Here is an 11,023-nt window from a genome sequence, read left to right on the forward strand (position 1 = left end):
TTCAGTAGATAAGAAAGTCCTAATAATGAAGACATTAGGTATTTTGCTTGTAAATATTGCACAGCCATTAGTTATCTTGAATATTATCATGACAGAACAGTTCAGACAGCTGATAAACCACTTTAATAGGCGTTGACAACAATACTGGTTTCATAAAAGCACAGCTGCTATTACTTTAATAAATTACATTATAATGTCGTGACCATTATAGATGTAGAGTTAAGAGTAGACTCATTTACACTATTATTACTTGAAAGACATCAAGATTTGGTTTCCTTGGTCACAGAGTCCAGCCTATAAACATATTCATATATGAGACATATTCCACAACAATACTGTATTTAAAGAAACAAACACTATGACTGCAGCAAAGAGAATCAAAAGCATCCACAAGGGTTTTACCAGGGTCCATATTGGCTTGTCCCAAATGAGTCTGGTCCAGGCACACTGATTTGTCTGATTTGTTATTGGCATGGCATAGTATTTGATCTTGTGTTTCCCATGGTCTAAATTCTGTATTAAATATTGACAGCTATTCCATGAAAATGGTCTAATTCATAATATTTTGTATCAGCAAAAAGTGCTCATTTTTGTCAGCTTCAATCCTAAAACAGCTGTCTTTCAGGAGCGTATACTGGTTGAACCCTTTGCAATAGAATGCATGGCAGTTTTGATGACTTTGACGGCGAGAAACCTAGTGGAACATGTCTTAAGGCACATTGGAACACGATCAGTCACTTTCATTTCTGCAGCTGAAGCTCAAGCAGAGCCTCTGTCTGGTTCCGCTCTCCTTAACTGTGAGAGTTCCTCGTTTCTTCAGCAGCAGCCTCTCTTCATATCTTGGGGCGAGGCCTTCTCTAGGTTTGCACAATCTGATTCTGTTGAGACAAAGATCGACGGTAGATTTATATGCCCTCGCCTCGAGGCTTTCATTATTAACATATCTGCTTGCTGGGAGTCAAGTCATTACTTACTGATACTACCTCCATGTCCGATGCTAGCAGGGAGCCCATTCTCCATGGCCTTCAGTACACACTTCTCAAAGGCCAAAGCTGCCACCCTGAAGAAAAACCCCTGCACGTTCTCCCCTGGAAATAAGAACAATTAACAGTTTCTCATTGTATTCATGTTGTCTTTATCTACCACACAGCACTGACAAGTTTGAGCTCTTGTGTTTCATACCCGTTTTAGCTGAAACAGCCCAAAACTCTGCATGCATTTCAGTTGCTATCCTGATGGCGTCCTTTTCTGTCCTCTGTCTTTCATCTAAAGGCTTAAGAACAAGACAATTGGGTACTAGAAGAAAATTGTGTTTGTGAAAATCTGCAAAATATACATATAATATAAAATGTATTTACCAGCAGGTCATTTTTAGTTCCAACCAAGAAGATGAAACAGGAGTCAGGCTCATTTTCTCTCATGGCCTCCTCCAGCCATTGGCTATGAACACAAAACAAAGTTGGGTAACACGTTCTATGTCCATGTCTATAATGCATTCTAAAGATACGTATGTTTTCCATGTTTTCCAGGAGGCGTGAGAACCCTGTCCAATTGTTAATATAAAAATATATATTATAGCCGCTGTGACACTTATTCTATCCATCTGCTGTCTTTTCCTGACTTGTCCTGTTCAGTGCTACGGTACGGTTACATTAGGCTGTTGTCCAGCAAAAATGCTCCACATCGGATCTGAAAAAAGGTGTGATGTCACAGCTCAGATGTGGGTAGTAAATAAGAGTGATCACAAACTGTACATGTGATGGTGCAGTCTGTAGTCAGGTAAGGAAGTATTGGACTAAACAGGGTGATCCCACATAAATAAGATATTTCATTCCCAAACACATTCATGTTTTTACAACTGTAGAATAAGCCCAATGATAGTGTTATAAACAGACGTACCGCGTATGATCCAGGGACTTAATGTCTGCCATGTCAAAGACTGTGACAATGACTGGAAAAGAAACAGGAAGTTTCAGCACGATTAGTTTACACCAGTTAAAATGTCAGCTGGTCTCACCTAGCATCAGACCCACAACCATTTCTTTATTACAAAAACGTCTTACCCTGAGCACCTCTGTAGTATGCAGAAGCAATGCACTTGAATTTTTCCTGCCCAGCAGTATCCCAGCTATTTAAAAAAAAGTCAAAATGAATGGCAGCACTCTAACGATACACGTTTCAGAAAAACAATTCTTATATAAATCAAACTGCTTACATCTGAAGGGAGAAAGGTACTCCAGATACCTCAAACCTCTCAATTTCAAAGTCTACGCCTATGGTGGCCTTGTAGTCTCTTTCAAATACATCTTTACAAAACCTGAAAACAGCATAAACAAAGCAAGGTTTGTTTCTTCCTTTTGTTCATGGTTTTAAAAACTCAAACACACTCATACAGATCTGATTTTGACATCGTAGTCTCAGGTATGCATATGTTTTGTCTTGATTGGCTAAGTGTTGATAAAGTACCTGTTAATGAGGCAGGTCTTCCCCACATTAAGGTCTCCAACAACCACCACTTTTGACATTCTCTGCCGGTCCCACCTTTAAAGAAGACAACAGATTGAGATGTAATTGTGAGATGTAATTGTTTTTTCCGTGATGTTCAAGCTAAGAATGACGACTCAAAGCAGGAGACTCACGGCTGATGCCTAGCGGCTCCGTCTTTACAGGCCGCTTTAGCCTGAATGTCCCAATCTTTCTTCAGCTGCAGAGAGGCGTTGGGCGTGTAGCACTGAATAGAACAGGGCCATACATCAGTGACATTTATTCAGCACAAAGCCACTTAATACATGTTATAACAAGATTAAGTCACATATAAAGTTATTCAGCTTGTCCTCATGGGTTCGACAGAGAACCCATCTCTGGTGCTATGGTTCCACCAAGAACTCTCTCTGGAGGTTTTATCCAGAAACTTTCCACCTTTTAAGGGTGCTAACAAGAACCCATCGAGGCGGTCCCTGCATGGTTTTACTTTAATGGGTTAGCCTGGATCAATGGGAACCACGTCCAGCAGCATTGGGCATCGTAAGGCTCCTCATGAGGGTTTGTGGGCGTTCCCTTTTAACACCCATGCTTTCAACAATGATTGAGGAACCCTCAATCATCTTTGGATGAAAAAGGTTCTTAATGGAACTCTTAGTCTTACAAAGAACCCTTGGAAAACTCCTCCTTCAAAGATCTTGCTGAACCTTTCATAATTCCACACTAAGAGGAGAAAAATACAATGTTCTCGACAGTGCTAAGCCCTGAATGGAACTGTTTGTTCTATGTCTGCAAACTAACTTATGCAAAAATAGGGGCAAGCATTTCTATGTCCTATTACAGTAATACCTTGTGTTTCAAGATTCAGTATCTTTGATTTTAGACTTTATGACCTTTTTAATGTCAGTTAAGATGAAGATAAGATCATATTCATCATTACAAAATCCAAAAGACAGCAATTCTTACCTATTAGAACATGACTACAGGCAAAAGAACTGCAAAAATAAGTAGCCATGACATGTTTAAGGACTTCTGAAACATAGTCTATGATTATATATTAAACGTGTTCAAAACCATTCGAGACATGAATCTTAACAACACAATTGAAGACATTCAGGAATAGACCTGAATGTTAATTCTATAATCTATAATCGAAAATAAATAACCCAAATAAACCACTAGCAGGGTTTTTCAGGCAAACAGGGATTGACATTTACAGAGAGAACCCGTGAACTGACCCCTTCAGAAGAAATTATTAAACATTGTAGATTCCTGTTCAAATTAAGTTTCCTAAAGTCTTATTTTGATTTACAGGGCAGAAGGATATGCTGACTGAGGCTACATCCACACTACTCTGTTTTCGTTTGGAAACGCATATGTTTTGCTACGGTCACACTGAGCGTCCACACTACGCCGGCGTTTTCGAGCCCCGTAAACAGAGGAGTTTAGAAACGATCCCGAATCCGGATAACTTTGAAAACTCCAGGTAGCGTATTCGTGTGGACGGGCGTAAACACATACCTTTGGAAACGATGACGTAGACACCCGCGATCGACTACCAGGTTAATTTAACGCGGACAACTGATTACAGGCGTTGCTGACCTTGTTGTCTTTACTAGCAGCTGTTGTCCAGTTAAAGTCTGCATGTCTGCGGCGGAAACAGCTGTTATTGTAGCGATTAGTGAGCAGCGTGAGAGAGAGAGAGAGAGAGAGAGAGATCAGTGAACGGAGAGAGGGAGAGAGAGAGAGACCACTTTCCACAAACTGTATCTGTTTGAGTTTATAGAGGAAGATTTGAGAGAAGATCTTAAGTATCAAACAACTTACGATCATTAAAGACTACTTTATTACTCTGGTTGCTTAGTTACAAAATACGACAATATACTTCCTGTTTACATCGGCGCATGTCCAGTGTACGTGAAGAGTCACATGATATTCGTTTTCAGGCGTGTGGTGTGGACGGAGATCACTTAGGAAACGATGGCTGAAACACCGTGTGGACTGAGATCGTTTTCGTTTGAAAACTCCGTTTCCAAACAAAAACGGAGTAGTATGGATGTAGCCTGAGTCTGTGATTGGGTAGCTGACTGAAACGGCCTGTAATTTCTGAGTGCTGTGATCTGACACTAACTTCACTCTCAGAGAAAGTAAAAAGTCAAATGTTTCCAATCAAGTGAAAGTTTTAACCACAGTGATCTCACAGTACAAGACAGGAGTTTTCTTGGAACTGGATTAAACTGGAGCAGACATTATTGGGGAAAAAAACAGGACACACCTTTGGGAATTCCAAGATGACCCTGTCTCTGCTGATGGGTGGTGGGAAGGGAATCATCCCATTCCTGTTACCCTGCATGACAACCTGTGAGGAAATGTGGAACAGAAGTTAGCCTTATGTAATTAACTCTAATAACAAGCACTCCGTCAACGTGTGTGTGCATTTTTACTAAGGGTCAAATGTTCTCTGAAAAAGATTAAAGCATCAGGTCCAAAATTCTGATTCTTATTTAACTTCATTGCATTACATCACATCTACATACTGCGTGTACAATAAGTGCAGCAGCAGAACAACAAAGGTGTTCATTAGTGACAACATCCATATTACACCTTTCACTGTGTGTGTTACAGACGGACGTTAAAAGCACTACTATTCAGGCTCTTTTACAAAGATGCTAGTGTGGCTGCTGCATCGTGAAATTAGCCACTATAAGGCCGGAAGTAAGGTGACTTTGCCTTTAAAATAAAAGCCCACTGACCAAATTCATATTACTATTTTGTAAATATTTATTCACCCCATAAGTGCATTCTTTATTACCATTTATGTTTTGCTTTGTATTGATTTTCTGTGTTTTATATTTCCTCCCCATGCCCCAAAAACCGCTAACGGTTTTAGTTTGAAGGTCCTGAACGGAAGTCATATTTCGTGTAGACTCACTGTGACGACAGGCAGATCTCACAACCAACTCTAAAAAAACGGTACCTGTTATTTCACAGGTGTCGTCTTTTTTCTTCTCTAAATGGCACTATGTTACTAGGTTCAAACTACGAAGACTGGGAATGGCTTGTACTCACCACAGATGAAATATCGGCAAATATTTCCTCTCTGACGTTGCCGCTTGCTGCAGTTGCCAGCCTGGACGCTGTTTGATGAGGGGCTCGTTTCCGTGACAACCGTAGTGTCGCGCCTGTGTCACGTGATAATTGGACGTCTACGGCATGTGGTTAAATGTGGGGGGCATCACAGGGGCCCGAAGATTGTCATCAAAGCAAATATTAGTTTGTTTTCACTGTACGTCTATACCATTAAAAGTAACCAATTCGCTACAAGGCAATAATTACATGATAACATGTAATGCAGAAAATATGATTACTGAGCCATATCTGGTACAGCTGTAAACATGCCAACTTGTGCTAGTAATAATTACAACATAATTATACTACTGGATACACAAGCCCTGTTTTGGGTCCTAAAGCATCATTTTTGGCATCCTGAAGAAGATTTTAAGCAACTATTTATTCATGTGTGGATCAAATCCTGTGCAGAGACCCACACACAGACACACAGACACAGACACAGACACACACACACACACACACACACACACACACACACACACACACACACACACACACACACACACACACGTGCGCACACACTATGGCTAGAACAGGCCGTTTTGGCGATTTTGTAAGAAATACAAACTAAATGCATTAAACAACGCCTCTTACTACTGCATCAAATGTTAAATCGGTGTAATTAATACCGCTAACACCGCTAATGCATTAACGTAGCATCTAACTGTTGAATTGGACGACGTGGAGGTTATCTCATTTTTATACTGTTGGGACATTCTAATCTGCAAATAACCCAAAGATGTTTGTAAAGCTTTATAAAGCAACTTACTGCAGTGTTTTTTAATTGAATCCGCTTCTTTAAAGAATGTTGTAGAAATGTTCTGAAATAAAGAAACGATAAGGAAGATCACTTTACTAGAATTACTAAAAAGGTGACATGATTTAAAACATAAGAAATATACATAAAACAAGTTGATCAATTGTACAATATTTCCAACTGAAATGTATTGTAGTGGAAGAATAAATTAACATTAAATGGAAATACTTAGTAACCTCCTCCAGAATTGTAATTAAGTGCAGGGTTTGAGTAAATGTAGTTGCATTGCACTACAACCTGTTACCACATTTACTCTCTCAAAGTCCTTCCCAGTTTTAGTTGACTTTATTCTCAGTAATTTTGCATGTGGAGCAAAAAAGTCGTTAGTTCCTCTGCTCCAGAGTTGAATACACAGTCAGTCATATTTGAGAATAGAGGTAGACTAATTGCACCACCTTGTGGTGTAACAATTGAAGAATCCCAGTTAAATGATCCAGTTAAAAAAAATACTCCATTCAATTTACATTTCTTTCTTCTCTTTAATTTAACAATCTGTCAAAAAACATAACCACTGCTATCATGTATTTATGTGTGCTTTTCTAATTTCAAATAATTTCCAAATATCTTATAATCACTTTTACAACTTAGTAATACTTATTTTCGCTTTATAATATGTAGACTAACTATTTGTATTAATGCCAGTGAGTGAGATGTCACTATCATTCTAAAAATGTTAGTATTGTATAATGTGTGAAATGAACATATCTGGTCAGTACCAAAGTGGCTGGGTTGTATCCATACCAGTAGACAGGTGAATTTATACCTAAACTGATTTAGTAAAAAACGGAATAATAAAATTGTCACACCAACAGTACCTGAACGCACCAGGTCATGTGTCGAAGTCGATGCTGTTTGGGCATGCTGGGAACTGGCTAGCAGCGCAGTGACCGAGCACGAGGTGAGTGTCGAGACCACATACAGTCTATGGTAGATATTAACCAAATCTTACCATTTGTAAACTGTCTACAGACTGTTATTTTATTAATATTTCACATTAAGCCGTGTTAAGAACTTTTTACGCCAGTTCATTTGGGTTTGAGACGGCTGCCGAATTTGGGAAAGAAGAGAACACAGGTTATGCTAATGCTAACGTTTCATTACCTTTCGCTTGCTAGGCTAACGTCACTGATCACGATCTACGCTGCAGAGCCTAGCAAACCTCAGCTAACGTTAATGCGTCATTCTAGCTAACAGAAGATGTCCCTAATAGCTTTGCTTTAATGTTCAAAAGATTGACCAGTTAATAAATTAATCGGACTCATTTAAATGTGGCACTTATTAAAAAAATCTAAATTTGGCCGCAGTCCACCTGCGGTCCTGAAAACGTCATGACATTAATGTCACGTTAATGTTAATGGCGGGTTCATTATGATTTTGGATTTTAAAAAGGTGAACTGTAATTTAGCTTAAATGTAAAATGTGTGTGGATAACTTTATTTGGACCTGTTATAAGAAGCATTTGCGGACTTTGATTTGAACAAGAACAGTGACAGCACCATGGCTGTAATGGAAATAGAGCATCAAAGAGGGATGACGTTTCCCTTAGAGCATACTGTCATTTCATAATTCATCTGATAACGTTTGTATGTTTTTTAAGAGGTGGGTGTTGTTGCTGTTTTCTGCAACATAAAACTGCTTGCACTGATAAAATATCGCTAATCTAAGCAGTATGTGATATTCTGTTCACACGCAGATGTGTGCACAGTCCATTTATGAAAATTGCTAATGAAAAATGTGAGTTGTACTTGTGATTGATAGTCACTGTATGAAACTGGACACTAACATGAATTTGTGTTTTCCAAAGTAGCATACCTAGAAAGGGATGGACGTTTCCAGACTACTCAAAAAGCACCTAACATGTGAGTAACTCCTCTGAGGTCAGGTTTAATGTTCTTTCTTTGACATGGTACAATGTTTACAATGTTTACATTGTTTGCTTTCCTGATGTGTTGGCATTAGGATGGTGCCATAGTGAGGGTGTGTTTTCTGTCTCTCTGGTCCAGTGCAGTCTGTTATAGGCTTTTATTTGGTAAATAAATGATTGATTAAGAAAGTTGTTCATCACTGACACTACTGGTCCTGGGGCTGTAAGTGCTATTACTGCTACAGTGAGTGTATCTACTTTTATTGCTACGGTCACTATATTACTGTTAACAACACAGTATACTACCACTTTATGTGATGCTTTAATGATGTAATTAATGCTAGAGCTGGGCAATAATTCAATATGATAATCATGTTTCAAATGGAATCATATTGAGATGAAGTTATATATTAAAATACAGGATACACAATTATTGTCTAAATTGATAATAACAAGCACATACTTCTGAAAATCTGTTAATTGTGCACAAGTTTTTAATTAAGCGAGAAAATACTCAGTGCTTTTCATTTGTCAAGTATTTAATTCCACGGGGTAAACAAAAATCGGCTTCATGAAGTGGTTATATTATTTTGACTATTAATCCACTGAATTACCGGTGACAGGTCTCGGTTTGAAAGAGCCCGATGACAGATGTATGCCTGAGAAAAACAGGAAAAATGATGAGGCAGGCAAACGTGTGGCTTCTCTCATTTAACGTCTTCTCAAACTATATTTATTTCACAATTGAAACAATCAATAATTTTTCCTCATTTTGACATTGCAAAGTAGGTAAAATGTATTCAATTGTCTTAAACAAAATCACATCAAGAATACACAACAAAACTAAAATGATCGAATAAAACCCCTACTAGCTGTTGGAGTCACAGTTACTGTGGCGTACGTAAAATTCCTCCCTGGAGACAGAGTGCAGAAGTCTGTTGCGCAATTGGTTAACCGAGCTGCTGTGTTGGAGTTTCCCCCAGGGACTGAGAGGGTCGCCTCTATGCCTTGAAGTCTCTTTGTCACGTTCTGGGCAGGGCTCCGACTGGGGAATTATTATTCTACTGAAGGATAAGCTATGTAGACAAGTATGCACTCAACATCTGTTTTCAAACGATATTTGAAAAAAAAGAGTACGGAAGTCTCTGTGGCGCTACCTGAAGCAGGAGAGTCTGGTAGAATCCATTCTCAAAGGTCCAATCTCGACGCTCGCTTTCCATTGTGATCGTCCAATCGCCGTCGCTCGCTCTCCATTGTGAAGGCAGAATGGACCTGGATGGGCCAATCACGGCTGCACCTCAAGTCTCGCAGAAACCAATCACGTCTGCACTTCCAAATCTCGCAGGCACCGCACAGCTTCACGAAGCAGAAAAAACATCGGACCTGTTGTTGTAGTTGTTGACGACGAAAAAATATCCTGGAACTTGTCGAACTTGTCAAAGGTAAGTTGTCCTTCCATTTATTCTAAAATAGCCGTAAAAAACGTTTCATTTCCGTCTGTCAGACTGGTCACTTTTTAAAAATCTTTTTTTTTCTCGTCCGTAAATGCGGTCGGCATTAGCGACCTGTTGTTGCCGAACAACGACGAAAAAATATCCTGGAACTTGTCGAACTTGTCAAAGGTAAGTTGTCCTTCCATTTATTCTAAAATAGCCGTAAAAAACGTTTTATTTCCGTCTGTCAGACTGGTCACTTTTTAAAAATCTTTTTTTTCTCGTCCGTAAATGCGGTCGGCATTAGCGACCTGTTGTTGCCGAACAAATATCCTGGAACTTGTCGAACTTGTCAAAGGTGAGTTGTCCTTCCATTTATTCTTAAATAGCCGTCGAAAACGTTGTATTTCCGTCTGTCAGACTGTTCATTTTTTAAAAATCTTTTATTCGAGCGACCGAGCTGGCTAAAGCTACCGCTAGCGACAACGTAACTACATGTAATAACGTGTGTTGTATTTTTTTCTCGTCCGGTCCGGTGTCACACTACGTTATACACGGTAAACACGGTCGGCTCGGCGTCCGGTGTCACATTACGTTACACAGTAAATACAGTCCGAGTGGAAACACGTAAACGTCCACACAAGCTGCAGCATCAACGTTTATTGTTGATATTTAAAGATTAATACATACAGATTTATAATAGATAAAGTGTAATTACACAGGATACATGTAAATAATGTGTCTACATAATATGTATCGATTTGATTACATGTTTTAATACCACGTGTAAATAACGTTACAGTACTAAGTATGCACATCAATGTCATGGTTATGTAGATTCAGCAATTGTTATTATTTCCATGTTATCTTTAGATGAGCACAAAACCAAAGAGCCACAAGGCCATGAGCGATGGAGAGTGGATGGCGAGGCTGAGGGCATTTGCCAGCTCTGGGGTTTGGCCTGCTGGAGGAGGCAATAGGCCAGCCCCAAGGCAGAGGAAGTGGCACGACCTCTATCAGAAGGTAAAGTATTACAAACTATGTACCTATTACTCATTTCTGTCACTAGTATGCCACGCACTTGATTCAAATTATGCCATACGATGGTGCAGATAATGTCAATCAGACGTAGTACACTGATTCACTCACTCCAGGCTAAATAGCAATTCTTATCATTTCAGATTGAGAAATGCCCCATGCAGGCCCGTGGACAGACCACCCTCTTTGGAGGGTCCATCGCCTGTAATTGCGGATTCCACGTTATGGTGATCTATTTACAAATGACATCTTTTATTG

General features: G+C 39.4%; 1 protein-coding gene across 1 annotated transcript; it reads right to left on the reverse strand.

Moving 5' to 3' along the window:
• Positions 1-116: 116 nt before the first annotated feature.
• rab36 (RAB36, member RAS oncogene family) lies at positions 117-5,615 on the reverse strand. The gene is made up of 11 exons (XM_068738208.1): positions 5,551-5,615; positions 4,757-4,840; positions 2,640-2,731; positions 2,467-2,541; positions 2,216-2,317; positions 2,064-2,128; positions 1,900-1,951; positions 1,359-1,440; positions 1,183-1,273; positions 975-1,088; positions 117-878 (listed from the first exon to the last, which is right to left on the reverse strand). Exons 2-11 carry the CDS (start codon positions 4,832-4,834, stop codon positions 817-819), a joined length of 813 nt encoding a protein of 270 aa, XP_068594309.1. The 5' UTR covers positions 4,835-4,840; positions 5,551-5,615; the 3' UTR covers positions 117-816.
• Between the last annotated feature and the right edge of the window lie 5,408 nt (positions 5,616-11,023).

Source organism: Cebidichthys violaceus, unplaced genomic scaffold (assembly GCF_023349555.1).
Source record: "Cebidichthys violaceus isolate CVI_PGR_0920_01 unplaced genomic scaffold, fCebVio1.0.p SCAF_8, whole genome shotgun sequence".
Classification (NCBI taxonomy): Eukaryota; Metazoa; Chordata; class Actinopteri; order Perciformes; family Stichaeidae; genus Cebidichthys; species Cebidichthys violaceus.